This window comes from Pan paniscus, chromosome 20, assembly GCF_029289425.2.
Source record: "Pan paniscus chromosome 20, NHGRI_mPanPan1-v2.0_pri, whole genome shotgun sequence".
Lineage (NCBI taxonomy): Eukaryota > Metazoa > Chordata > Mammalia > Primates > Hominidae > Pan > Pan paniscus.
Genome location: NC_073269.2, coordinates 5,791,746 through 5,819,664, shown reverse-complemented (window position 1 = coordinate 5,819,664; position 27,919 = coordinate 5,791,746). Strand labels below are relative to the sequence as shown.

The 27,919-nt window shown below is 63.5% G+C and overlaps 1 protein-coding gene across 5 annotated transcripts; it reads right to left on the bottom strand.

The window, feature by feature from the left end:
- Positions 1-96: 96 nt before the first annotated feature.
- APC2 (APC regulator of WNT signaling pathway 2) lies at positions 97-27,509 on the bottom strand. 5 transcript variants are annotated; one of them, XM_055103245.2, is made up of 15 exons: positions 27,371-27,509; positions 20,540-20,698; positions 20,345-20,435; positions 20,071-20,251; positions 18,400-18,508; positions 18,157-18,273; positions 17,451-17,528; positions 17,188-17,286; positions 16,349-16,739; positions 15,532-15,627; positions 13,271-13,410; positions 12,742-12,819; positions 12,446-12,562; positions 11,425-11,639; positions 97-8,147 (listed from the first exon to the last, which is right to left on the bottom strand). In XM_055103245.2, exons 1-15 carry the CDS (start codon positions 27,422-27,424, stop codon positions 3,095-3,097), a joined length of 6,978 nt encoding a protein of 2,325 aa, XP_054959220.2. In that variant the 5' UTR covers positions 27,425-27,509; the 3' UTR covers positions 97-3,094. The 5 variants fall into 5 exon arrangements, with proteins under 5 accessions (XP_054959220.2, XP_054959218.2, XP_054959219.2 ...); XM_055103243.2 differs by lacking the exon at positions 27,371-27,509 and adding an exon at positions 23,360-23,794; XM_055103244.2 differs by lacking the exon at positions 27,371-27,509 and adding an exon at positions 23,360-23,794 and having other exon boundaries at positions 18,157-18,270.
- Between the last annotated feature and the right edge of the window lie 410 nt (positions 27,510-27,919).

The following is a 27,919-nucleotide window of genomic DNA, read 5'->3' as shown; positions in this document are numbered from 1 at the left end:
CTAACCTGGGGGGGTCTCAGCAATTCTGCGGCAGCACATAGACAGCGATGAACCTGCCCGCCCACAGCCCATTTTGAGGAATGGGTGATGGCGGCAGGCAATGCAACAGCTCAGTTTATTAAATGTGCGTGAGTCGGACAGCTGACGGTGTCGTCCTTATGCCGGACAGATGGCTTTACATTTAGGGAAGGACAGGCTGTCACTATTTACCACTATTTACACGTCCGTTTAACACTGCAGAGACCCGGTACAGAAACGTGGGGTGGTGGCTAGGGGAATCAGACAGACCAGGCACGCGCCGTCAGGGCTGGACCGGGGCAACAGATGGGGCGGGGTGAGGTAATGCTGTCGGAGCTCGGGAGGACCATGCCGGTGGGCACGGTGCCCCGAGTTCAGCACCCACGTGTGGTCATGTTGGGGGCCAGTGGCGGTCACTGTCCATCAGCCTCAGGACCCTCCACCCTCCCCGCGTCCTCAGACCCTCAGCTCCTTAGGACTGGCCCTGGAGCACTGGGGGGCAGACGAGGACCCCTTGTCGCCCTGGTGCAGAGAGGCCAGGTGGCCAGGCAGGGGCCACGGTGGGAGGGAGGCCTTGCAGTGGGCGTACCTTGAGTTGATTGTCCAGAGACCGCGGACTGCCTGTCCCCTTCTGGAGACAGCTGGACTGGGCGGTGAGGTGTGGCTGTGGCCCCCACGGCAGGGGATGGAGAAGGCGAAAGTGAGCTCAGGACTCGGGGTGGGGGTGGGAGGCGGGGCTGGCAGCCATGTTGCGCACCTTGCTGCTGGGCAAGGCGTCACGGGCAGGAGCCGGCCAGACCCAAGTTCTGTGAGCAGTACCAGGCGTCTCCCCGTCATCGCTGCCACCACGCTCCCCCAAGAGGTAGCTCTGGGAGTTAGTTCCCCACGGCCCACATGGGGAAACAGAGGCAGGGAGCTGGGAGGGCGCCGCCCAGAGACTTACATATGTGGAAGGCAATGCCGCACCTCCTTCCTGCATAACCCTGGCCCTGTCACCAGCGACCTGGTGGCTGGCTTCGCCGTTTCCCTACCCTTTGGCGATTAGGGGCGCAGCGGGCCGGGGCGAGTGTGAGGGTGAGCACGTGTTTGGCATCCCCAAGTCCAAAAGCTCAGAAGAGACCACCAGGTTCCCCCTCAGGCCATGGATGGGGACAGCAAGTGTGAGACCCCCGCTGTGTCCTGAAAGGGGGCTCCTGGCAGGCAGGAGGTCGCCCCACTCAGCCTGCATTTTCCCCGCTCTCTGCTCAGCCATCCATGTCCCCCTCTTCCCCCAAAACAACCTGACAGCCTTGCCTGGCTGCGAGGTCCTAGGAGGGAGCGTTGGGCACCTCCAGCACCTGCTGGGTGGCGCACCTCGGTGACTTACGGACGTCCTGTCTGGAGCTCCTCATCCTGCAGGGTGTGGGCCCGGAGCATGGGGTGCAGCGTGACATGCATTCAGAGAAGCAGCAGTGTTAACTGGGGGTGGGGGCTGGGGTCAGCTTTGCTCACAGCGGCCCTGAGTTGAGGACAGCTCCTTCTGCCAGAAAGGCTGGCCTTGCCCATGCTGGGGATGGGACGGGAGGGATGGTTCATCCGTGGTGGGGCTGGGGTTTCCTTCTGAGCTCCATCCACCCAACCCTCAAACCCTGCTTCGTTCCTCCTGGAGAAGGCACGTGGGGCATTGAGCGTGTGCCTTCAGCCTGGGCAGATCCGTGGGTGAAGGCAGCGCCTGCTGGAGCTTTTCTGCAGAAAAGAGGTCGTCGGCTCCCTCTGCAGGACGAGGCGTTGCCCCAGTCACGGAGACCCGGCCCCTGCGAGTCCCACCCCGCGCAGGAGGCCCAGCTCCCAGCCTCCCCCGCCAGGGGATGAGGCAGCCGAGCCCCTCAGGCCCTTCTATCAGCTTTCACCTCATCTGGCACCAAATACTCTCCAGCCCTGCGTTCACCTGCCGGAAGGCCCCCGGACCTCCCGCCTTGTCCCAGAGCTTCGGGTGGAGGGCAAGGCTGGGTCCCCGCCCCAGCTGTGCTGTTTCTGGAGTTCTAGGGCCTAGCGCTTTATGCATCATGAACCAGAAGGGAATTGAAAAGGGACAAGATGAGCAGCGGTGCAGTCCTGGGCACTGACCACGCCCACATGTGATGGTCTCCGTAACGTGCAGGCTCCGCTGGGGAGAGGCCAGCGCGGGCTCCAGGTCCCAGGGCCTCGGGCTCACTGCCGGGACTCCCCTCAGTCTCCTTTCCATTGGCCTCGCCCGCCGCGGCTGGGCCGGGCCGATACTGACTCCAGCGACCCTTGGGGTCGCCCCAGCTGGTAGCCAGCATCTCCTCTGGGATGGGGTCCAAATGTCAGCCGGCCCGGCGTCTGCACCAGGGTCCCATCGTACGCAGCCCGCTGCCTTCCAGTCTTCCGCCAAGGGGTGCGACAGGCAGGGGGATCCGTTGGCCTCTGCCCCTCCCACCCCCACCCTTTTGGGCTCCGGGTTCCCTGAACACCGTCTGGGCGGGGCTTCCTGCCGGGGCTCGGCCACACCCCCACCCGCACTCCCACAGCTGGGGCTGAGAATGAAAACAATCCCTGCAAAGCCCTCATTAGCGAATTACCAGCGGCTGCAGTGATTACAGGCTTCGCCCCTGCGCGCCGCGAAGGCCCCCAGCTGGCAGGCTCGCCGCGGCGCCGCCCTCCCCCAGCCTCGCCCCACCTGCGGCGGGCGCCGTCACCTCCCCAGCGCTGCCCCTGCGAAGCAGCGGACCCGGAGGCTACCGCCTCCCTCGCCCGGGGTCAAGCAACGGCTTCCGACAGGGGAAGGGCCGCGCGCTCAGGGCTGGGCCAGGACGCCCTTGCCAGCGCTCCACGGTCGGGACTTGAGGCCTAGCGGCCGCCCCGTTTCCTCCTGCACCTCCGCGGCACAGAGGCAAGGTCTTCCGGTGAGGCGCGAGGTCGCCGTGCGCTGGGCGGGGGTTCTGAGAGTGGTGGGGCTCGGGTGGGCAGAGGCCCTGGGGCGACCTATGGGGGACGTCTACAGCGCAGGCCCATGGGGCAGCCAGACCGCGCCGCAGGGCCGGGAGAGAACGTTCCAGAAGGCCGGCCTAGGCCACTATTCCAGGAGGGTGGCGGAGGCAGTGGCCGGGGCTTTCTCCGCGGCCGAGTCGGTGGTGGCTGCGACCACCATGGGGCTGGGCACATAGTTGAAGGGGGGTACTCGGGCCGAGCGGCTGGGGGAGCCGTGCCGGCTGGCGGGGAAGCCCCCCACGGCGACCCCCAGGCCCTCGTGCACGAAGGGTGCGGAGATGGGAGCCTTGGCGAGGCTGGGACCGTCCACGTCGCTGCCGAGGAGGGAGAGCTGGCCGCCGGCGGGGGCCCCGGGGGGCTCCCTGGTCTCCAGGCTCGGGGACGTGCTGGAGTTGGTCTTGGGGGCGGCGACCTCCTCGGTCTGGACCACGGCGTCGCTGGTCTTGCGCGGCGGGGGCCCGGCCGGGGCGTCCTCGGGCGTGGAGCCCCGCAGTGGCAGGGCCGTGGCGGGCAGCGTGCTGCGCAGGATGTGGGGCACGTCCTCATCTCGGATGCGCCGCCAGGTCGTGCCCGGCGCGGCCACCCTGGGGAGCGGCCGGGGCTCCCCGTCGCTGCTGCGGCGCGCGGCGTCGGCTGAGGCAGGGGCAGCGGGGACGGCGCCGTCGGGCCTGCGGGCCACGCTGATGTGCGGCAGCGACGCGTAGCGCTTGACAGTCTCCGGCCGGGCGGCGGGCGCGCGCACAGGCAGGCGGGACGGGCTCTCGGAGCTGGTGCGCCGGGCAGGGCGCTCGCCAGGGCCGGGTCGGGCCGCGGGGGGCCGCTGCCGGGCCGGGGCCTGCCGGGGTGCCGCACGGAGCTCTTCGCAGCGCGAGGAGCAGAGGAAGACGGCGGGCAGCGCGGGCCGGCCGCGGCGGGGCGAGGCGCCCTGGGGGGCAGAGGCCGCGGACTCGGCCGAGGACAGCTCGGAGCGGCGGCGCCGCAAGCCCGGCGACTCCTTGATGAAGGTCAGCTGTCGCCGGAAGCCCGAGCGTTCGGAGGACTCGCTGCCGCTGGAGAGGGCTGAGGCCACACGCACCAGGCCCAGGCGGCCCCCGCGCGCCCCCGGGCCCGCCTCGGTCCCCGCCCGGCCCCTGGGGCCCGGCTCCGGGACTGCCCGAGCCAGCGGTGGCGGCCCACGCCGGGCCGGCCTCTGCATGAACGGAATCCGCACGGGCGATCTCTGCGTCTTGTGCTGCTTCGCCAGAAGGGTGCGCGCCGGCGTCTTGGGCACCGGGGAGGCTCCGGGGCCGGGCAGGGCCCCAGCAGCCTGGGTGACCGGGGGGCGCTTTCTGGGCAGGGGCTGGGAGGCGGGCGAGGTCTGGGAGGAGCTGGAGGAGGGGGTCTTGGCGAGGCGGGCGGGCGGTGTGGCGCTTCTGGGGGGCTGGCTCAGCGTCGCCAGCTCCGAGGTCTTGCCAGGCCGGTGTAGGCTCCGCGACCGCTGCTGCCCGGGGCTCGGGACTTTGGCTGGAGCCGCGGGCTGTGCCAGGCAAGGGGGCGCCACCTTCCGCGGTGTGGCGCGGGGGCCGGGGGTCCCTTTGGGCTGGGCACGGGGTGCCGGGCTGGGGACGTAGATCACTGTTCGTCCCCGGAGCACAGCTGGCACCCCGGCCGTGGTCTTCTGTGTGCCACGTGGCTTCTCGGGGCCTGCAGGGGAACGGGGGCTCCCGCTGGTCTTGACTGAGGCTGCGCCCCTTTTCTCTGGCCGCCGGGCACTGCCCATTTCTCCCTCCGCCTGTCGTCCCTTCCTGTGCTTGGGGGGCTGTAGGGTGGATCCCACCGACAGCCCGGATACGAAGGACAGGATGGAGTCGGACTCGGACGAGGCCTCCCGCGTGGCAGCTGCTGCCTGGTGCAGCCACGTGACAATTGAATTGGCGCCCTCCTGGATGGCGCGCCACTCCACGCTATCCAGGTCGGAGGCCCGGTCCGAGCCGGCTGCCTCCTCGCCGCGTTCCCGGGACCCCTCTGTGGGCCGCTCATCCAGCCGGGTGGCTCGGGGCTTGCGGCGCCGCAGGCCAGACACGGGGGGCCGGCGCCTGGGCAGGGCCGAGCTGATGCACCGCTGCAGAAGCTCCTCCGCGGCCCGCGGGCTGGGCGAGCTGTCGCGTCCGCCTCCTGGGCCCGGGTCCTTGGTGACCGCGGGCTCCCGGCCTCGTGGATGGACGGCCGGCGGCTCCGAGGGCTCGGGCTCGCTGAGGGAGCTGGCGGAGGAGCTCAGGGAGTAGCAGGGCGGGGTCTCGTCAGCAATGAGGCTGGGCTGGGTCCGGGCGGGCGGCGGGGCGGCTGGTGCAGCCTTGGACGGGGCAGGGGCCTCCTTCCGGCCCTGCGGACGCTCCCGCGTAAAAGCGCGAGGGATGGCCGATGTGCGCCGGTGGGTTGGCGTGGGCGCGGCCGCCGGGGGCTCCTCGTCCGAGTCGTTGCCGTAGAAGCAGTACACGGCCTCCTCAGTGGGCGTCGTGAGGCACAGCGACTGGAGCGCCCCGTCCCCGCGGGTCCGGCCGGGCTTTGAGCCGTCCTTGTCTGCGGGGGCGCTCGGGGGCCGGCCCAGGGGCAGCTCCAGCCCTGCTCGGTTCTTGCCCGCGCCCCGAGACTGCTCCGCGCTGCGGCCGGCGCCTCCCGCCTTGTGCCGGTGCCCCATGGCCTGTCTAGCAGAGGTGGGGCGGCCGGTGGGTCTTTGCCTGCCCGCTGGTCCCCCGGGCTGGTCCCTGGGGGGTCCCTGCAGCGTCTCGTCGCTGAGCGAGGCGGCGCTAGAGAAGTTGACCGGCGTGCCCTCCGCGGAGTCAGTGCAGGAGTCGTCCTCCTGGGCTGGGGCTGGGGCGGGCACCAACATGTAGACGGGCACGGGGAGTGCGCGGCGACCTGGCACCAGCGCGGAGGCCACCTTGCGCAGCCGGGCAGGCACGGCGGCTCCCAGGCACTCCCGCAGCAGTTCCAGCTCCTGGTCCGCGGCGCCGCGAGGGCGAGAACCCGTGGGCGCCGGCCCCTCCTCCCGCCGCCGGTGCCCTGCAAAGTGGAGGCCGGCGCCCCCGCCGCCCCCGCCGCGCTCGGGGCAGGCCGAGGGCAGCAGCCGCAGCTCCACGTCCTGCTGCACGTAGTGCTCGTGCAAGGCCAGGGCGCTGAGGCTGGAGGCGCACGAGAAGTTCTCGTCTGGCTTCTCCACGGTAAAGCGCACGCTGCCTGCGTCCAGCTCAGATGGCAGCCGGCAGCGCTCCCGGCAGTCGGCGATGTCCAGGAAGCGCTTCACGTAGCTCTCCCACTGCAGGCTGAACTGGGTGGCCTCGGGGGGACCCTGTGGCGCGGGCGCCAGCGGTGGCGTCTTGCTCCGGCTGGGAGGCATGGTCTGTCCGGGGCTGTCGGGCAGCTCGCTAGGGCTGATGGTGCCACTGCCCTGCCCGCTGCAAGGGTCACTGGGGATGGAGCTGGCGATGGACGGGCTCTCGAAGCTGCCCAGCGAGCTCACAGAGCTGCAGCGGCTCAGCACAAGCGGTGTCTCCTGCACGTAGTTCTCCGACGAGCTGGACGGCGTGGCGTCTTCCACCCCCAGGCCCCGGCCTCGGTTACGGCGGGGAGCCGGAATGGCTACGGGCAGCGAGGTGGCCCCGGGCGCCCGCCACGTGCTGTCCAGCTCAGCCTCGCTGGGGCCGGCCTCCTCCAGCCCCTCCAGGGAGGAGTCACTGTCATCCAGGTCACCACCCTCGCTGGGGCCTGGGCGGTCGGCCGAGGACAGCGAGGAAAGGGAGCTGCATCGGGACAGCGAGAGTGGCCCCTCTTGCGCCGCCAGTTTCTGCAGTGCCTTGCTGGCCACAGACAGCGGGGCAGCCGCCAGCTTCTCGGGAACCTTGCTCAGATGGTCTGCCGGCAGCCAGGCCTGCTTCCGGGCCCCTGGAGAGGTTCCAGGCCCCGCGAGGGGCTCTGCACCCGCCCTTGAGGCACCCTCAAGCAGTGGCACGTGCTGATAGGTAGGCGACAGCTTGATGGTGCGCACGCGGGCGTCAGCGGATGTGGCCTCGCGGGCCGGGGGCTCGGCCTGGCCGCCGGGCAGGTCAAGGTCAAGCCGGCTGGGCCGAGGCTGCCCACACTTGGGGTCCTCGCGGCGCGAAGCCAGTGCGGCCAGCGGGCAGGGCAGCATATGTTCGCGTGGGCAGTACCCGTCGCTGGCACTGCCGCTGTTGAGGCTGTCGTTGGAGAGGCTGGCGTGGGCCGCCTTGAGCCGCAGCAGCGGGTGCGCCCGGCTTCCTGCCTCTCGCCGCCCGCCCTCCGGGCCGCGGCATGGCGAGCAGGACTGGGCGCGGCCCTCCCGTGGCGCCTCCTGCCCCGGGTCTCCAGAGCTGAGGCTGAAGCTATCGTCGGACGAGGTGTGCAGGGCGGAGATGTCCTCCACCAGCTGGTCGATGCGCGCCACTGCAAGCGCCAGCTTGGCCTTCGCCTTGGCCGCCACGGCTGCCTCCCCACTGGTGTCCTTCTCTGCCTCCTTACCGCCTCGGCGGGTGGGCGGGGTGCGAGCCAGCGCCTGCCCCTGCAGGAAGGGGCTGCCCAGGAAGAGGGACAGCGCGGCAGGGCTAGCTGGCTCCCTGGTGGCCGCGGCCGCAGCCAGGGATGACGGTGCATCGTCGTCGTCAAAGCAGCCCGAATCGGAAGCGTAGTCTTGGGCCAGGCCGTCCAGGTGTCGCAGGGGCGGCAGCGGCTTCTTAGTGGCGGCCTCGGCTGCCGGGGGGCCCTGCTTCTCCAGGTGCTCCAGCGCCTGCGCGAGGTGCCGTGCGTCTAGCTCGGCCTCCAGCGCCCGCTGCTTGCGCACGTACAGGCTGGGCACGCAGCTGCCTGGGGACACGGCGGTGGCGGCCGCCTGGTGCTTGGCGGGCCGATGGGCCAGCAGGTTGCGCAGGGCGGCGGCGCTGCCCATGGCGATCATCTTGTGCTTGGAGTGCACCAGATTACGCAGCATGCCCACGGCGCCCAGGTCCCACAGCAGCTCCTGGTCACGGGCGCTGCGGGCCGACAGGTTCCAGAGCGTGCCGCACGCGTTGCTCACGATGGTCAGGCTGTGCGAAGTCAGATGCTGCAGCAGCGTCTGCAGACAGTTGTGATCCCGGAGCACCTGCCTGTAGGCACAGGGTGGGTTAGCCTGGGCCACCCCCCACCCTCCCCTGCCCACCGAAGGATGGGGGGGCCAGATGTGGCAGGTAAAAGTAAACGCATCTGGTTAGGTTTGGATCTTGGAAAGACTAATTTTTGGTATAAGTATATCCCAAAGATTGCATGACAGAGACTAAATTATTTTTTTTTTGAGATGGAGTTAAAAAAAAAAAAAAAGTAGGTCGGGTTCAGTGGATCACACCTGTAATCCCAGTACTTTGGGAGGCCAAGTGGGGTGGATCCCCTGAGGTCAGGAGATCGAGACCATCCTGGCCAACATGGTGAAACCCTCTCTCTCTTAAAAATACAAAAATTAGCTGGGTGTGGTGGCGAGCACCTGTAATCCCAGCCACCCGGGAGGCCGAGGCATGAGCACTGCTTGAACCTGGGAGGTAGAGGCTGCAGTGAGCCGAGATCGCGCCACTGCACTCCAGCCTGGCAAGAGACCAAGAATCCATCTCAAAAAAAAAAAAAAAAAAAGGAAAAAACAGCATGCACATATCCTATGTGGTATCTGGGATATACTTAGATAGATTCTGTCTATATCTATCTTTTTTGAGAGAGAGTCTCGCTCTGTCGTACAGCCTGGAGTGCAGTGGTGCAATCATGGCTCACTGCAGCCTCCAACTCCTGGGCTCAAGCAATCTTCCCGCCTCAGCCTCCCAAAGGGCTGGGATTACAGGCGTGAGCCACGATGACCAGGTAAAAATAATATTTTGTGTTTTCATAAATAACATGTAAATATTTTTATTTTAATATTTCTTATTTAACAACATTTTTATTTTAATAATTTTTTTTTTCTGAGATGGAGTTTCACTCTTGTTGCCCAGGCTGGAGTGCAGTGGCATGATCTCGGCTCACTGCAACCTCCACCTCCTGGGTTCAAGCGAGTCTTCTGCCTTAGCCTCCCAAGTAGGTGGGATTACAGGCACCCACCACCCCGCCTGGCTGATTTTTATATTTTTAGTAGAGACGGAGTTTCACCGTATTGGCTAGGCTGGTCTCAAACTCCTGACCTTAGGTGATCCACCTACCTCGGCCTGCCAAAGTGCTGGGATTACAGGCGTCCACCACCCCACTGGCTAATTTTTATATTTTTAGTAGAGATGGAGTTTCACCATATTGGCTAGGCTGGTTTCAAACTCCTGACCTCAGGTGATCCGCCCACCTCGGCCTCCCAAAGTGCTGGGATTACAGGCGTGAGCCACCGCGCCCAGCCAATAAGTTAATTTTTAGTATATCCGATGTGTATTTGAGATGTACTTCAATTAAAAATATTATTTATTTTTATGAATAAGTATTCTCTATTGTTTAGTAAATATTTTAATGAAGACAGTTATATTAATATGATTTAAAATACACTTGAGACAGGGTCTCACCCCCATCACCCAGGCTGGAGTGCAGTAGCATGATCACAGGTCACTGCAGACTCAACCTCCTATTGTCAAGTGATTCTTCCGCCTCAGCCTCCTAAGTAGCTGGAACTACATGTGGACACCAAGCCAAGCTAATTTTTCTTTTTTTTTTTTTGAGACAGTTTTGCTCTTGTTGCCCAGGCTGGTGTGCAATGGCATGATCCTGGCACACTGCAACCTCCGCCTCACAGACTCAAGCAATTCTCCTGCCTCAGCCTCCCGAGTAGCTGGAATTACAGGCATGAGCCACCACACCTGGCTAATTTTTTTTTTTTTTTTTTTTTTTGAGACAGAGTCCCCTCTGTCGCCCAGGCTGGAATGCAGTGGTGTGATCTCACCTTACTGCAGCCTCCGCCTCCCGGGTTCACGCCATTTTCCTGCTTCAGTCTCCCGAGTAGCTAGGACCACAGGTGCCCGCCACCATGCCTGGCTAATTTTTTTGTATTTGCAGTAGAGACGGGGTTCACCATGTTAGTCAGGATGGTCTGGATCTCCTGACTTTGTGACCTGCCCATCTTGGCCTCCCAAAGTGGGATTACAGGTGTGAGCCACTGCGCCCGGCCCACACCTGGCTAATTTTATATTTTTTAGTAGAGACAGGGTTTCTCCATGTTGGTCAGGCTGATCTTGAACTCCCAACCTCAGGTGATCCGCCCACCTCGGCCTCCCAAAGTGCTGGGATTCCAGGTATGAGGGACCGAGCCCAACCTGAAGTAATTTTTTTTTTTTTTTTTAAGACGGAATCTTGCTCTGTCGCCCAATCTGGAGTGCTGTGGCACAATCTCGGCTCACTGCAAGCTCTGCTTCCCGGGTTCACGCCATTCTCCTGTCTCAGCCTCCTGAGTAGCTGGGATTACAGGCACCCGCCACCATGCCCAGCTAATTTTTTGTATTTTTAGTAGAGATGGGGGTTTCACCGTGTTAGGCAGGATGGTCTCGATCTCCTGACCTCGTGATCCGCCCACCTCGGCCTCCCAAAGTGCTGGGATTCCAGGTATGAGGGACCGAGCCCAGCCTGAAGTAATTTTTTTTTTTTTTAAGACGGAATCTTGCTCTGTCGCCCAATCTGGAGTGCAGTGGCACAATCTCAGCTCACTGCAAGCTCCGCCTCCCGGGTTCATGCCATTCTCCTGTCTCAGCCTCCTGAGTAGCTGGGATTACAGGCACCCGCCACCACGCCCAGCTAATTTTTTGTATTTTTAGTAGAGATGGGGGTTTCACTGTGTTAGGCAGGATGGTCTCAATCTCCTGACCTCGTGATCCGCCCGCCTTGGCCTCCCAAAGTGCTGGGATTACAGGTGTGAGCCACTGCGCCTGGCTGCCTGAATTTTTTTTTTTTTTTTTTTTTTTGAGATGAAGTTTCGCTCTTGTTGCCCAGACTGGAGTGCAGTGGCACAATCTCGGCTCACCGCAACCTCCGCCTCCTGGGTTCAAACGATTCTTCTGCCTCAGCCTCCCGAGTAGCTGGGATTACAGGTGCCCGCCACCACACCTGGCTGATTTTATATTTTTAGTAGGGACAGGCTTTCTCCATGTTGGTCAGGCTGGTCTTGAACTCCCAACCTCAGGTGATCTGCCTGCCTGGGCCTCCCAAAGTGCTGGGATTACAGGCATGAGCCACTGCGCCTGGCCTGAAGTAATTTCAATGTAATAAATAGGTCTGCATTTTAGTATATCTCACGCAGTATTTGGGACGTATTTATGCTGCAAATAGCAGCCCCTGGGGAAGCCTTGGGAGCATGCATTCACGGGAGGACAGTGCCCAGCCCAGCCCTGTGCCCGCCCCGAGCGCAGCTGCCTGTGTGCGGGTGGGGGGGTGGGGGCCGACCTGTAGTCCTCACGGGTGGCGACGAGGCTGGACACATTGCGGAGGATGCCGCCGCCGCTCTCGATGATGGCCAGCGAGTTGCTCTGACACTTGTAGGTCAGGGTGCTCACCAGGAAGCCCAGGGCGCCATCCACCTGGCAGATGGCCGCCTTGTTCTCTGTGCTGTGTGCAGACAGATTCCACAGGGCGCTCAGCACGCTCTTCAGGGTGGACTCCTGGACGAGGGGCGGGAGAGGGGCGGGTCAGGGCCTGAGTGGCCCGGAGGAAAGGCTCCCACGCTCACATTCAGTGAAGTTGGGTTTTTTTGTTTTTTGTTTTTTTTTGAGACGGAATCTCACTCTCTCCCCCAGGCTGGAGTGCAGCGGCGTGATCTCGGCTCACTGCAGGCTCCAACTCCCCAGTTCAAGCGATTCTCCTGCCTCAGCCTCCCGAGTAGCTGGGATTACAGACACCCGCCACCACGCCTGGCTAATTTTTTGTATTTTTAGTAGAGACGGGGTTTCACCGTGTTAGCCAGGATGGTCCTGATCTCCTGACCTTGTGATCCGCCCGCCTCAGCCTCCCAAAGTGCTGGGATTACAGGCGGGAGCCACCGCGCCTGGCCCAGTGAGGTTGTTTTTTTGAGACGCAGTCTTGCTCTGTGGCCCAGGCTGGAGTGCAGTGGCGCAACCTCCGCCTCCTAGGTTCAAGTGATTCTCCTGCCTCAGCCTCCCGAGTAGCAGGATTAACAGGTGCGCGCTGCCACGCCTGGCTGTTTTTTTTAGTAGAGATGGGGTCTGACCATGTTGGCCAGGCTGGTCTCAAACTCCTGACCTCAAGTGAGCCACGGCGCCCAGCCCACATTTGCTTTCAAAGAGCAGTGACATGAGGAGTGAGCCCCAGCCGGTCTGAGGCTGGACCACCTGCTAAGCAGTGAGCTGTTCAACTTGATTTCCTCCCAAGTCGGAGAGCTCGCCCGCTGCCGCCAGCCGTCTCCTTCCAGTGACTGAAGAACCATCCCTGCCGCCCACCGGGTGCCCACCTTGGTGGCCCGCAGGACACACTGCACCAGGGCAGTCACGCTGCCCGCCTCCCTCAGCACCTTCTTGCTGTTGATGTCGGCCCTCCAGGACAAGTTCCGAAGGATGCTGGACACCACCTGGGTGGGGTGAGGGGCAAGTGTGGTGGGACTAGGGTCCAGGCCCCCCAAACCCCCCAGCAAATGTGAGTCTGCAGAGAGTCGGACGGGACACCCCTGCCAGCCCACCACACCGCTGGGGAGGGGCCTCTGCCTATCGGGGACACCCTGGAAGGCTTTCCCAGCACCCCGCCCTGTACCTGGTGGAGCTCCTCACTGTCGGAGGCCAGCTGGGCCACGATGGCCTCCATGCAGCCGCGGCGCGCACACAGGGTGGCCTGTTGGGGGTTATGCAGCCGGGGTCACGGGGTTGGGACACAAGGGAGACTGTGCCCCTCACCTCCCAGCCCCGTCTGTGTGCTGCAGCTGCAAACCTGTTGATCCTGACCACTACAGGGGACGGTTACCCCATGCTCAGGTCGGGAAACTGAGGCCCAGACAGGGGCAGACACCCAGCCTCGGGGCCCTGAGGCCCCCTCTACAATGAGGGCCATTTTCTGCAGAGGCAGCAACAGGGTGGGCGTGAGGACACCGCCAGGTGGGGAGGTTCAGCACGGGCTCCCGTCCCCCCACACCGCACTCTCTGGGCCTCAGTCTACCCGTCTGTAAGTTGGGGACAAGTGGCCCCAGCTCTCAGGGCTGTTTCGAGGCTGGGATGAGTTGGAAGGAGGCTCAGTCCCTGGAAGACCGGATGAGGAAAGTGCCAGCCCACCCACTGCTCCCGGGCACCTTGTTGGCAACGTCCCCAAAGGTGAGGTTGGTGAGGGTCATGCCCGCGTAGCGGCGCAGCGCCAGGTTCAGCGGGTCCCGGGTCATCTTGTGCATCTCATAGTCAACCTGCAGCAGCTCTGCCACGGCCTGCAGCCCACCTGTGAGGACCCGACAAGGTTGGTGGGTGGCGGGGACGGCCCTGCCTGCTGCCCAGCGCCCCACCTCACTCCCTTGCCCAGAGGCCCTCCCTACGCCCCAGACCTGCCCTCAAGTTCCCCTTCCAGGCCCAAGTCTGAGACCTCCTCCAGGAGCCGGTATGGCCTCACCCTGCTGCCAGACCCACAGGGGTACCCCCAGTGCCCTGTGACTGCCACCCCCGCCTCCTGTCAGCCCTCGGCCCTGGCTCACGCTTCCTCCAGCCACTGGGCCTCTGCACCTGTTGTGCCCTCAGCCTGGAATGCTCTTCCCTGCCCTGTTTGATAGGTGCCTCGGGGAAGGCCCCCTGAGTCCTCTAATAATCCACCCCAAGACCATCAGATGGAGAGCAGCATCCCCAGCACAGACAGGGCTGTGGGGATGGGTGACGGCCACACCCACCCTCTTCACTCGCCCGGCTTCCCCGTTACAAAAGGGGGAATCAACGGGGAGATGGCGCCTGTGAGTCAGAGGGAGAGGAGGACTTGTCACCAAAACACTTTTCTCCCTCTTCAAAGACAACAGAGGCCAATGTGACTGTTCTCAGGGCAGGGGTGGGTCAGTGGAGACACCCTTTGGGGAAGTGAGCTAGGGACATATCTCAGAAAACTTCCAGCCTGAAACGCGTACATTCAGGTTCACCACAGCACGATTCACAGAGCCAGGAGTGGGGGGCAGCTAGAGCATCCATAGGAGGACAAGTGGGTCAGCCCAGCGTGCCCCGTGCACACGATGGGATGTCACGCAGCCTCAGAAGGGAGCCAGGCTTTGGCCGGGTGCGGTGGCTCCTTCTGCCTGCAACTCCAGCACTTTGGGAGGCTGAGGCAGGAGAATCGCTTAAACCGGGGAGGCAGAGGTTGCAGTGAGCCGAGATCGCGCCACTGCACTCCAGCATGGGCAACAGAGCAAGACCCTGTCTCAAAAGGAATGAGGCTCTGAAACAAACAGACTATGGTGTAGGTGCACCTTGAGGATGTCACGCTCAGTGGGAGACGCCAGGCATAAAATGACAAATCCTGTGTGATTCCACTCCTAGGCCTTCCCTAGCTCCATCAGATTCACAGAGACAGAAAGTAGGATGGGGGTGGGTGCCAGGGGCTGGGGACAGGATGGGCAGGAAATGTTTCACCGGGACAGAGTTTGAAGATGTAAAGTGGCCGGGCGCAGTGGCTCGTGCCTGTAATCCCGGCACTTTGGGAGGCCGAGGTGGGCGGATCACCTGAGGCCAGGAGTTTGAGACCAGCCTGAGCAACACGGTGAAACCCCATCTCTACTAAAAATCCAAAAATTAGTCAGGTGTGGTGGCGGGCACCTGTAATCCCAGCTACTCGGAGGTGGAGTTTGCAGTGAGCTGAGATTGTACCACTGCACTCCAGCCTGGGCAACAGAGTGAGACTCTGTCTCAAGAAAGTTACAGCAAGACTTTTCTTTTTGAGACAGGGTCTGGCTCTGTTGCCCAGTCTGGAGTGTGGTGGCATGATCATAGCTCCTTGCACCTTTAACCACCTGGGCTCAAGAGATCCTCCCACCTCAGCCTCCCCAGTAGCTGGGACTAATTTTTTTTTTGTAGTGATGGGGTCTCACTATTTTTGCCCACCCTGGTCTCGAACTCCTGAGCTAAAGTGATCCTCCTGCTTTGGCCTCCCAAACTGCTGGGATTACAGGTATGAGCAGCCTCGCCCGGCCTCAATTACTTTTTATATTGACAAAGAGAAGATGTTGCAATGTCCTCAAACGTAAAACACCCCCTACAGTTCCAATTCTGGGCCTGTCTCTATCTATCTTTGCCCTTCTGGTCCGTTCCCTGTTCTGAGCCCCAGGGAACTTAGGGCTGAAAGTCACCCCCGAGGCCTCAGACCAGATCCGGAGGCCACACGCAGCTCATGGGGACAGAGGGCCCAGGGTGACGGTCCACTCAGGAGAGGTGCTATGTGACTCCAGGGAGTCTGTCCCTCTCCGGGCTCCAATCCCCAGCCCTGACCACACAAGCTCAGATGACCCAGCCTCTGTCCCTTTAGCGGCCGAGGAGCCACCACCTGTTCGGGGGCTGGAGGATGGCCTCGCAGAGGACCTGGGACACTCACCTAGCTCGTTCATGGCACGGCGGTACTCCTCCTCAAAGGACAGCTTCATAACAGCACAGGTGGCCTGGCAGATCTGCGGCTCGATGGGGATCGGGGCTGTGGGCACAGGGACCAGATCAGAGCCCCCATTCCCAGGAAATGACCCAGGTGACTCCCGAAGGTCCCCCCCACCCCCGCCCCAGGCCTGAAGGATCCCGGGAGTTTCGCAAATGGCTGCAAAGTTGGGACTTCCTTTCCCAGCCTCTCTAAGATGGCATGATGGGGTGGCCTCTCTCACTCAGCCTTGGGAAGGGAGGTGAGGTAGTTCCTGGAGCACCACACCTTTCAGCTGTGCTTCTGCCCTTTTTAAAAATAAAACTGACGAGACAGGGTCTCGCTCTGTTGTTCAGACTGGAGTGCAGTAGCATGATCTCAGCTCACTGCAGCCCCAAATTCCTGGGCTCAAGCAATTCTCCTGCTTCCGCCTTCCAAAGTGCTGGGATCACAGGTGTGAGTCACAGCGCCCGGCCCCCCATATTAACTTTGCGATCAACTGCAAAAAAAGAATCTCAAAGTCTGCACCCAACTTTCCAGAGTTACCCACGATCCGTCCATGCATTCAGCGACTTCCCGAGCGTTTACTCTGCGCCAGGTACCATCATGGGCGGGTCTTTTCCCAACGTCAAATGCCCCCACAGGCCTCGGCGGGAGCCTGGTACTGCAGCCTCCAACGCCAGAAGGCAGGCAGCAAAGGCTGGAGGTCCTAGTCGCCCATCCCCCGGGAAGCCCTAGCTGCACGTTAATTGCGCGGAGGGGGCCCACCAGGCCGGGCACTCACCGCTGCCGGCGCCGCCTCCCTCGGGCCCGCCGTCTCGGGCCTGCAGCCAGTCCCAGCAGGTCTCGCAGTAGGCCCGGATCTGCTCCAGCACGTGCAGGACGCGCATCTCCTTGCGCGCCAGGCCCTGGTCCGGCTGCGAGAAGACGATGTTGTGCAGCGCCGCGTTGGCGCGCATGCGTGCGTCCTTGGCGCCCGGTGCTCCTGGGGCCCCGGCGCGACCCCCGGCCGCAGCCTCGGTGCCGTGGAGGATTTGCAGCAGCAGAGGCAGACAGCCCGAGCGGCGCATGGCCACGCAGCTCTCAGGCGAGCTGGACATGGCCAGCAGCGTGCGCGCTGTATCCTCCTGGTCGCGCGTCGCCAACATGGACAACAGCCAGAAGACCACCTCCACCTGGGGGGAGGGCAGGGTCAGGGTGGGGTCCCTCACCTGCCCCCCGCACACCTGGAAACCCGGTCGGAGCCCTGTGACCCCTGCCCCGTCCCCAAGGGCAGCCCCACGCCCACCTGGGGGACAGATGAGGGGACACTAGGAGGCTGCACACGTGCTTCGGGGAGGCTGGCCCCCCTCACCTGGCATTCCTAGGGTGGCAGCGCACAGCCAAGGGACTCCACGGGGACGTCTATGGTGCCCCACTCAGCCCCCGCTACGGGACGTATTTCCCCATCCACCTCGCCAGGCCCGCAGCTTCTGCATGAGCCGCACTCCAGAGGGACCTTCCTACACCCGAGGGGGTGCTGGATGGAGGCATGGGAGGGCACCACCACTGGCGAGGATGCAGACCTGATCCCCCTTCCAGCCCAGACAGCTGCGCCAGCCCCCGTTCCACCCTCCCCCTCACCTTGCTGTTGCCCGGCTGAGGGGTGCCATCATCAGGGTGTGTGGGGACCTCTGTCTCGGGGTCCTCGTCCACCGGCACCGACTTCACCGCCAGCAAGGCCTGCAGGGAGAGCACCAGGGTCGGGGGTACAGTCCCAGAGCACCCCAAAGAGCACCCAGTCTGCTCACCCGTGATGATGTGGGCGGGGGCGGGCAGAACTCGAGGAGCCCCGTTCTGCCTGGGCCGACACCACCCCTGGGCCCTGGCTCTGCCCCACCCGGTACCTGGGGCTCCGTCTGCTGCACTCGGTCCTGCGCCTCCAGCAGCTCCTTGTCAATCTGCTCCAGGCGCGAGGCGCGGATCTGCTCAGGACCACACGAGGGCAAGTGCTGGAGCTGACCCCGCCCCCGGCTCTGACCCCGCCCCCGGCTCTGACCCCGTCTCTCCCTGGGATGACCCCACCCTGGGCTCTGACCCCGCCTCTTCCTGATAACCCCGCCCCAGGCCCTGACCCTACCTCTTCCTGGGATGACTTCGCCCTGGGCTCTGACTCTGCCTTCTCCCTGATCCAGCCCTGCCAGCTCCCTAAGCCCCGCCTCCTAAGATATGACCCCACCCACTGTCTAAACCCCGCCCTTACCTAGTCCATCCCAGGCTCTGACTCCTCCCACTTCCCATTTGGGCTCCACCCAGAACCTAGACCTCGTCCTTCTAGGCCCCACCCACCTGCTGATCTGGCCCTGCCCACAGGCCATGCCATCTTCCACTGTCGCACCCCACCGCCCTTGTGCTCAGGCTCTGAGCCTCCTGACTCCACCCACCAACACCTCCAGCTTCTGGCCCCGCCTCCTGAACCAGAACCCGCGCCCCCCAACCCAGGATGCATAAGACTCCTCCCATTACCCCAGACCCCGCCCATAATATCTGCACTGACTTGCCCAGTGGCGCAGGGCCCCGCCTACCGCCGCGCCACCCCGCCCACCGCCGCACCTGTGCCCGCTGCACCATCTCGTCCGAGGTGCCGAAGCGCTCCTCCATCAGCGAGCGGATGTGCTGGGCCTCGAACTCAAGCTGCTGCCGGATCAGGTCCATCTGCATCGAGAACTGCTGGCAAAGGCAGGCGGGCGGGCCACGGTGAGGGGCGCCCGGGCCAGGCCTCGTTCCTCCCCCACGCCGCTTCCCGCACCCTGAGTGGGGCGGGCGCGCTGCCCCCTGGCTCCCCGGCCGGCTCACCGTCTCCACGTGCGGCAGCTCGTCCAGGCGCTTGGACAGGCCCTGCAGCTGGGAGTAGTACCAGAGCTTCTCCTTCTCCTCCTTCTCAATCTCATTCAGCAGGAAACACCTGGGGAGCAAGTCAGCGGGGGCGGGCTCAGAGGCCGGCGCCGTGTGTGTTTATTTTGATATTTGTAATCACTTGTTAGCGCTTACTGTATGCCAAGTTTAATAGGCAACATGGCAATGTCTCCCGTGGCGCTCCCCGAGCTAGGGTAAGGGGGGTGGGTATTGAAATTAATTGGGGGATGCAAAAAAAATTAAAGGAGAGAAAACAGTCTGGGCAACATAGTGAGACCCCCTCTCTAAAAAGGAAAAAATAAAAATATAAAATATAAAAATAGCCGGTCAGGCGCGGTGGCTCACGCCTGTAATCCCAGCACTTTGAGAGGCTGAGGCAGGCGGATCACGAGGTCAGCAGATCCAGACCATCCTGGCTAACACGGTGAAACCCCGTCTCTACTAACAATACAAAAACAAAATTAGCCGGGCGTGGTGGCGGGCACCTGTAGTCCCAGCTACTCGGGGAGGCTGAGGTGGGAGAATGGTGTGAACCCGGGAGGCGGAGCTTGCAGTGAGCCGAGATCGCGCCACTGCACTCCAGCCCGGGCAACAGAGCGAGACTCCATCTCAAAAAAAAAAAAAAAAAAAAAAAAAAGTACAAAAAATGAGCCAGGCATGATGGTGCGCACCTGTGGTCTCAGCTACTCCCTGACATGGGAGGCTGAGGTGGGAGAATCACCTGAACCCGGGAGTTCGAGGCTGCAGTGAGCGATGATCATACCACTGCACTCCAGCCTGGGTGACAGAGTGAGACCCTGTTTCAAACTATATGTACTTAACAAAAAAAAAAAAAAAAAGAGAGAGAGAGAGAGAAAGCAATTCCTTTGGAAATTCTCCTCCTTGAAGAAAGACTGAGGGAGGCTGTCCTGCCTCTAACACTTCTCCCATACTTGCTAACCTCCCGCCAGCTTACAAGGTAGCTTCAGGCTCAAAGTGCTGCTCCAGGTGCAACAGAGGTTTCCCTTAATCTCATGGGAGACACGGCCATTCCCATTTTACAGGGCAGGAGTCTTAGGCTGGGAGGGTTTAGGGGAGCTGAGTGAGGTCCCACAGCAGAGCACAGACAATCCCATGCTGCTCTTCAATGGCCCCATCTGACCCCACATGACCCCACCCAGCTGCACAGGGTGCCCGGACCCTGCCTCCCTCTGCTGGCCCTGAGCCCACGTTTCTTGGGCCACAGCTCTCTCTCTACAAAGACTGCTTTGAGCCCCTCTGGCTCCAGGCCTGGCTGAGCCCTGGCACCGGACACAGCCCGGTCCCTGGCGACGCCTGCGTGTCGCGGACCCCTGGGGACGTCTCCAAGGAGCCTTTCCCTCAGCCAGGAACGTCCCCCATCGTCTCTGAACTCCAGCAGAGGTCAGCCCGGCTGGAGAGGGGGAGGGAGGCCACGTGGGGACGAAGCTCCGAGGTGGGCGGGGTTGTTCGGTGGGCGGTGCCATATGCAAGTGGGTGGGGCGTGTGAGGTGTGGGCGGAGACATATTCGGGTGGGCGAATTAGAGGGCAGAGCCCGCTGGGGACCGAGTCATGCTCCAGCTGCCCGAGGCTGGGTTCCCACGCCCACTCACCGTTCCCGATCCAGTTCCTCCAGCAGCCGGATGGTGGCCCGGCTCAGCTCCCCAAAGCTGTCCTTGGAGGGCCCGGAGCCGTGTACTGGGCTGCCCTCGGGGGTCCGGGCGGCAGGCTCCGGGCCCAGGGTGGGCGGCTGGAACTTGAGGTTGTATAGGCTGGTGATGTCCATCTGTAGGGCTGGATGGGCGGGGACAGGGCAGAGGTCAGCGGCCCTGCCTGCCTTTCCCCCCAGCCTCCCCCACTCCCTCTGCGGGTGGCCCCACCGCTCACCCTTCAGCTGCTCCAGCACCTCCGTCTGCCCCGAGGACACCAGCACTCGGGCCTCCTGCTCCAGTTTTCCCTGTAGGTGCTTCAGGACCTCCTGCAGGGGCGGGAAAGAGGGCGGGAAGCCATCAGCCACTGCACTGGGCTGCCGGGGGACACCACCCCGGGACCCTAGCCCACCTCCTCCATGTAGGCCCCCACCTTCATGCCCGACGTCTCTGTCTCCAGCTTGGACAGGTGGCTGGAGTTGTCCCTTAGCTCCTGCCTCAGGTGGCTGTTCTCAGCCTTCAAGGCCTCCACCTGCCGCACCAGCTGCTCGTAGGGCGCCACGGAGCTCGCCATCTTCAGCTCCTGCAGCGTCTGGGATTACAGGGTCAGAGGGTTCAGCTGATGGTCTGGGGAGGGCGCGGTGATGCCTTCCGGACAGACGGCCCCTGACCTAAGCCCCAGCCGTCCTGCCTGATCCTGGGTTGGGGGGGTCTCAGGCAGGAGTCACTGGTGTGGACAAGTACAGGCCCACGTGGTGCTGGCCAGGCAATCCGGGGCGCAGAGGGGCAGGTGGAGTGAGAGGTGGCCCCAAGGGGAGACAGAGGGGCCAGCAGACAGACGTACAGACAGCTGAACGTCCAACTGACCAGTCGACCGACAGACGATGTGTCGGCCTCTCCTTCCCAGCCCCCAGGACACATCCTGACAGCCGGACAAACACACAGACAGCTGGGACAGCCTAACCCAGCAAGCCGACTGGCCAGCCCAGCACCCCCAGGCTCACAGCCAGAGAGGGCGACAGACAGACAGACAGGACCCTCCCCCATAAAAGCAAGCCTGCCCAGAGGCTGACAGCCAGACACGCGGGGCGGACAGACCACCAGCTGTCCCTGCCGATGGACAATGAAAACACCACGAAGGCCAGTGGGTGACACCTAAGCTGTGCAGAAACGGCAGGACAGATGGACCCAAGCCCACCGCCATCACCGCAGCAGCCCCACCACCCTCCATCGGTGGCTGAGCTCAGGGTGGCTACCTGTGTGGCCCGCACCCCCTGCACAGCCTTCAGCTGTTCCCTGCCGGCCCTGGCAGCCCCTGCCCCATCCCTTGACTCTGCCAGCGCCGCTGGCTTCTTTGTGCCTCTGGCCGTCTTCTGGCTCTGGCCTGGCCTCCTCCCTCTGTCCAGCCGGCCGGCGCCTCCTCCCTCGGCTCGGCCCTCCCGCCGGAGCCCCCCTTCACGCCCCCCTTCCCTCTTTGTTCCTTTCCCATCAGCGCTCGCCTCCTCCCTCCGCCTTTGTCTCAGACGCACCAATGGCAGCCCATCCCTCTGCCACCTCCCCCTGCCAGCCTGAGCCCCCTCCTCACACCGGCCCTGTCCAGCCCACCTGCTCCTCCCCTCCCTCCTCCACCTGGCCACACACATGTATTCACCCGTCATTTGTTCTCTGACCCCCAGGTGCCCCCTCATCTCCTCCCCTCCCACCCAAATGTCACCAGGGGCACGGCTGGGACAGGAGTAGGGGTGGGGGCTCAGTCGCAGGTAGGAGGATGGAGTCCGGCTGTCCCGTCCTGCGTCAGGGGACGCAGTGTGTGGCTTGCCATGTCATCCGGCTCCTTCTCGGTCTGTCCTGAGTCTCAGGGACCACCATTTGGCTGTTCCCAGAGGGAGAAACGAGGCCCTAGGAACCGAGGTCTGGCACCCAGATGCTGCCCCAGAGGGGCTGGGAAGTCCAGGCTGGAGGCCCGACAAGACCCGCCCCTCTCTGGCTTTGGGTTGCCCCTCTGAGGAACCTGCAGGGCAGGAGTGCCCAAGGGCAGGGTGGGAGGGGCACAGGGACTGGAAGTCAGGTGGCAGAGGCTGGCAGCCATCACCTCCCACCCTGATCCGATGATGTCCAAGGCTGTTCAGGTCTCTGGTGGGGATCAGGCTTGGGGTTGGGGGCTACACGCAGGGAGACCCTGGGGTCTGGCTCGAGCCCCATGTTCCAGCTGAGGTCACCATCCCATGCCCAGCCAGGTGGAAGGACCAGATGACGTGCAAAGCAACACACGTCTGCCTCCTGCTCCCCAAACCCAGGCCTCCCCCACATGGCTCTTCTCAGCTGACCCACGCCAAGCCTCAGACACCTTCCCTCTCCCCACATTCGGTGGTCATTTCTGCATCCTCATCAGACTGAGCTAGTCCCTCCAAGCTCTGCCCAGCGGGATCGTGCCTCCCCCAGCTCCTGACGCCCCTCTGTCAGGACATTCTGATCAGCCTCTTCCTGGCCTCCCACAGTCCCCCGTGCACAGCCAGAGGGAGCTTTAAACGTCACAAGTGAGATCCCATTTCTCCCATGCTCAAACACCTTCCATGGCTCCCCAGTGCCCTCAGGATACGCTCCGACTCCTCCATGTACACCGCGACTCACTTAGAGGCTGGAGGCTCTCTTCTCTCAGGCCTTTGCACGTGCAGTTGCCCTGCCTAGAGCACCTTTTCTAAGTCCTGCCATCCCACACAGTGCAGCTTCTTCCACGAAGCTCTTCTGCCTACTTTCACCCCCAGGTTGCATCGTGTGGCCTCCTGGGGGCCTTCCTGAGCGATCACTCCCTGAAGGCACCATGACTGGGGGCTGGTCTTATTGAGTGGGCTGCATTTCAGGGGAGGGAGGCATAGGTATGGGAAGCCAGGCCCAAAGGGGCCTTTCTCCTTCCTTTAATCCAAACCCCCTCTTTCCAGAGAGGGAAACTGACACCCAGAGAGGTGCAGCAACACCCCCGAAGACACACCACAGGCCTGCCCATCCCTTCCTCCGATCACCTCAGGGAGGTCCGGATAATGAAGCCTGTGAGTGGGTGTGTGCGCAGGACCGGCTGCAGAAACGCTGACGCCCAGCTCACCGGGACTCAGTTTCCCCTCCAGCTCCCACTCTGGGGAAATGGAGGGTCCAGAGTCTGTGCTGACGGGCAATGCTGAGAGACAGGGATGGAAACCTCGACGCGAGGCGGAGGTCGCGCCCCTGCCCTCCTCCCCGAGGACACACACCCGCTTACTTGCAGCTGGGCTCGCGGGGCGCCCGGGTCTGGGGCCTCCTCCCTCTGCGCAGCTCCGCGGGCCCCACCGGAGATCCCGGCCCGGGGTGGCCTCGGAGCGCGCGGGCTCCGGGGTCTCCGCGGCGCGGGCAGGGGCTCCGGGGCGGACAAAGCCCGGTCCGGGCCTGGGCAGGCGGCGCTGCCGCTCCTAGCGCTGGGCGAGACCACCGCGAGCGGGGGAGGATGCGGGATGAGGGATGCGGGTGAGACAGCCAATGAGGGCGCGGGAAGACGGGCTGGTGCCATGGCAACAGCCAATGGCGGCCCGGGGCGGGGACCGGCGTCGGCCGCGGGGCGTCGGGCCTCCGCGCGGGCTCAGGTGCCGTGAGTGCGGGGGGCGAAACCCCCCCGAGGGAAGGGGGTGCCCCGAGGACCAAGATTCCTGTGTCCCGCACTTTATTGCAGGGTGCAACGGCCTCTTAAAACCTCCTGCGTCTGGATTTGCAGAATTGGAGAGTAAAACATCAAATCCTGGATGTTACATCAGCATCTTGGCGGGGGAGGGGTTTCCAGGGCAGTGGCCGGGCTGGGGCCAGGCCTGCACCCACCCCACAGGTCCAGCCTGGCCTGGTGCAGATGCGTCAGGGTGGGCCAGGGTTCGGGTCCAGGCTGGAGCTCCCTGAGGGTCCTGCCTGGTGGGGAGGGGAGAGGGGAGGAGGGGCAGGGCCACTGGGGAGCACCTGGGACGCTGCATCTCCCCACATTTCTCCCTGTCTCCCCAGCGGAGCGTCAGGTCCTCCTGTAACTCCGTTGCTCTTCATGTCCCTCTCTCTTTCTGTCTCCCCCTCTGTTCTCTGTCTCTCAATCTCTGTGTCCATGTGTCTCTGCCCCTGGTCGGTCGCACACTTAATTCACCCTCACGGACCGAAGGCCAGAGGAGGGAAGGGCCAGGGGTCCCAGGAGTCGCCATCTCCAGGTGTCCTGGATGCTCCATGAGTCCCTGGAAGCCATTTGAAGGTTTAACACACAGAGCCCGTACCTGCAGCTCGGAGCAGCCCTTCCTGCTCTGGACACAGACTCACAGCACAGAAAGGGAGGCGACTGGGGCCAGAAGAGTGATTTTTTTCCGTGCTGGGCAGGCAGGCAAATCATTCGCCGCTCAACCCTCGGTTTCCTCCTCTGTAAAATGGAGAGGAGGCGGAAGATTCTGCAAGGGCTGGTGCAGGGAATGATAGGAGAGGGTGGGAAGGTCCGAGTATTCAAGGCCCCGCAGACAAAGGCAAGGGAGGACCCGTGCTGTTTCCTGTTGGGCCTTGAGCTGAAGACCCGAGGGCCTTGTCCCGGGCCAGCACTGCCAGGGGCTGAGAGCCCTTTGGCCTGGCTGTCTGGGAGCCCCCAGAGCTGGACGCAGCTGTCCCCACTGGTTGGGTCTGGGGAGGCAATGCAGTGGGCAGACACAGGGGATCTTTTCTTTTTTCTTTTTCTTTTTTTTCTTTTTTCTTTTTCTTTTTTTTTTTTTTTTTTTTGAGACGGAGTCTTGCTCTGTAGCCCAGGCTGGAGTGCAGTGGCACGATCTCCGCTCACTGCAAGCTCCGCCTCCCAGGTTCACGCCATTCTCCTGCCTCAGCCTCCCGAGTAGCTGGGACTACAGGCGCCCGCCACCACGCCCAGGCTAATTTTTTGTATTTTTTAGTAGAGACGGGGTTTCACCACGTTAGCCAGGATGGTCTCGATCTCCTGACCTCGTGATCCGCCCGCCTCGGCCTCCCAAAGTGCTGGGATTACAGGCGTGAGCCACCACGCCCGGCCTTTTTTTTTTTTTTTTAGATGGGGTCTTGCTCTGTCCCCCAGGCTGGAGTGCAGTGGCGCGATCTCGGCTCACCGCAACCTCCGCCTCCTGGGTTCAAGTGATTCTCCTGCCTCAGACTCCTCAGTAACTGGGATTACAGGCATGTACCACCATGCCAGCTAATTTTTGTATTTTTAATAGAGAGGGGGTTTCACCGTGTTGGTCGGGCTGGTCTCAAACTCCTGACCTCATGATCCGCCCGCCTCGAAGGGGATTTTTTTCTGGAGGCTGGAAGGCTGCCCTGAGAAGTGAACAGCAGTGATCAGGAGGAGAGGCGTTCCAGGCTGAGGGAAGATCAATGCATGCTTGGGACACAGGGGGTGTCTGGTGGAGCCATGGGGTAGGGCGCGTGGTGGGGTTTGACAGGTCAAGCCGGGGCAGAGCTGGGCGAGGCTGAAATGGGGTTGGGGATGCAGAGCCCAGGGCCCTGGCTTCAGCTCAGCCTTGTTGTCCCTGTGTCCCCCTGGGCATGTCTCTCTCTGGCCTCAGTTTCCAGTCTTGTTTACTGAAGGGTGGGTTGGATAATCCCTGCCTCCCCCCCAAAGAGGAACTAAGTCCCACCTCCCTGTGTAGTTTCAGATGTCTCAGCTCCCCAGGCCCCCATCAGGCAGGGGTTTGGGGGATCCAAGGTCAGTCCTGTCCTTGTATACATGGGGAAACTGAGGCCTGGGCCAGGGAACGTGTTGCCTGAGTTCACCTGTGCCAGCCAGGCCTCCGGAGTGACACTGAGCCTCCCTTCTTATCCCTCTGGGGGTGGCCAGGGCCTGGAGGGCTGAGGGTACATGGGGGCTGAGACCCCAAGACAAGATGCCCTTGGCCCCAAATCTACAAAACATTATGTCCCTGAACAATCCCCCTCTACACACTAAAATCCTCGACCCTGTAAATCCTTGAACCACAGCCACACTCAGACATCACCAGACATTTCAGAGCCTCAAGAACCCCCCACAGCCCCCTAAGACTTCAGGAGACTGAGAGAGGTCTCCCCCTTCTCCCACTGCAGAACGCAGGGCCTAGCCCAAGACTCCGACCTAGGCTCCTCCCTGGGGTCCTCCACGCCCTCTACTGCTGCTGGGCTAAAGGGGAAGTTGCATGAAATGCTCACTCCCCCACCCCTGTCCTGTGACACCTCCCCGCAAGTCCGCAGCCTGGCACACGGCTCACTCTTGGAGTGTCTTTGAGCCTTCTGAGTCTGACCTCGAGCTGTCCCCGCCCCCTTGATGCCTCCTCTGTGCCAGGGGCTAGAGGCAGAAACAGGGGCGGCCCCCATCCGGAGCTGGGTGGGGACAGAGAAGGCACCAGGTCATCGCGGGAGGATAGAGACGGCCCGCCGCCGGCTGGGTGGCCGGGCAGAGCCCTGACCGGTGAGGAGGCCACCGGAGGTGGGGGAGGGTGGGGTAGGCCGGTCCAGGCCGTGCCCTGAAGCCTGACCGCCGCTATGGGCCTCAGTTTCCCCGGCGGCGAGTCGGCAGACGTGCGCCTCCGTCAGCACCGCGGACAGCTCCCCGGCCCCCGCCCCGCGTTCTCTTGCGGGCGCCTTAGCTCCGCAACGAGGCTCCGGCCTCGAAGCGTGACCTTGGGCTCCCCGCTGCACCCCCCCCAGCCTCAGTTTCCCCTCCAATGAGGGATGTCACAGCCGCGAAATTCAGACGATTCCGGAGGCTGGAGAAGCGCTGGGGTCGGGAGCGGACGGATACGAACAGCAGCGGCGGCGAACGTCAAAGCAGGCCATACGCTCGCGCCCAGAAGGGGAAACTGAGGCCCAAAGAAGCGCAGGGCGTGGCCCAGGCCCCCACCCTGCGCAGGGCCGAGCCTCCGCAGGATGCCCCCGCAGCCGCCCCCGCCGCCCCAGCTGGCGCAGCCTCCGCGTCGGCGCAGTGAGGAGGGGTCCGAGGGTCTCCTGCAGAGGCCGAGGGCTGGGCTGGGCGAGCCCTGCGCTTGCGCAGACCCGGGCTGGGGGTCGCAGCGGCGCACGAGAGGGGCTTCCATCCCCGCCAGCCTTCCGAGGCGGTTTCCCCGGCAACGGTCTCTACGGCGAACGCACTAGACCCCCGACTCTGCAGCCTCCGCGCGCTCGCCCCATGCGCCCCCCGCCGCCGCGCCCGCTGTTCCCGCGGTGTGGACCCCGCCCCGTTCCTGCGCGGCCCGGAGCCCTCCCCAACGGCCCGACCCACGCGCCCTACCTGATCCCCGAAGAAGGCCGAGTGCAGCAGGCTCAGGAGCCCCAGGAGCCCCATGGAGCCGCGGCCGCCCCGGACCCGCCGCGCCCCGCCCCTCGGCGGCCAGGGTGGGGGTGCGGGACGCGAACGGGGCCGCCCTGCGCCTGCGCGGAGAGGGGCGGGAGGGGTCAGTCCGCGGGCCCGGGGCGGGGCTCCTCCCGAAAGGGGCGAGGGCGTGCCGTGGGGTCTGGAGGTGCTCGCGGGGGCTGGGGAGTCTCGCGGCACCGAGGCTGCGGAGGGGCGGTGGGAGATCCGGGGATGGGAGAGAGGAGAGGGGACTCGCGTGGGCCGAGCGGCGCCAGGGTCCAGGTCCGACCAGGCTGGGGAGTTCGAATGCGGAGGAGGCTGGGGGGCCCGAGGCGGCGGGGAGGAGGCCGGGTGGGGGTGGGGTCACGAGAGGTCCCACGGGGAATGGGGGTCGCGGAGGGCCAGAGGCGGCGTCGCCATGCGGCTGTGGTCCGCTGCCCGCGGACGGTCACCCTGCGGAAGCTCGGAACCACCCCCGAATCAGCC

Coding starts and splice junctions, on each gene's coding strand:
- APC2 (XM_055103243.2), bottom strand. CDS start 23,644: ATGGCACCAGCCCGTCTTCCCGCGCCCTCATTGGCTGTCTCACCCGCA. Junction 20,436..20,539: donor CAGAGACGTCGGGCATGAAG/GTGGGGGCCTAC, acceptor CCGCCCCTGCAG/GAGGTCCTGAAGCACCTACA. Junction 17,287..17,450: donor TGCAGCAGACGGAGCCCCAG/GTACCGGGTGGG, acceptor CTCTCCCTGCAG/GCCTTGCTGGCGGTGAAGTC.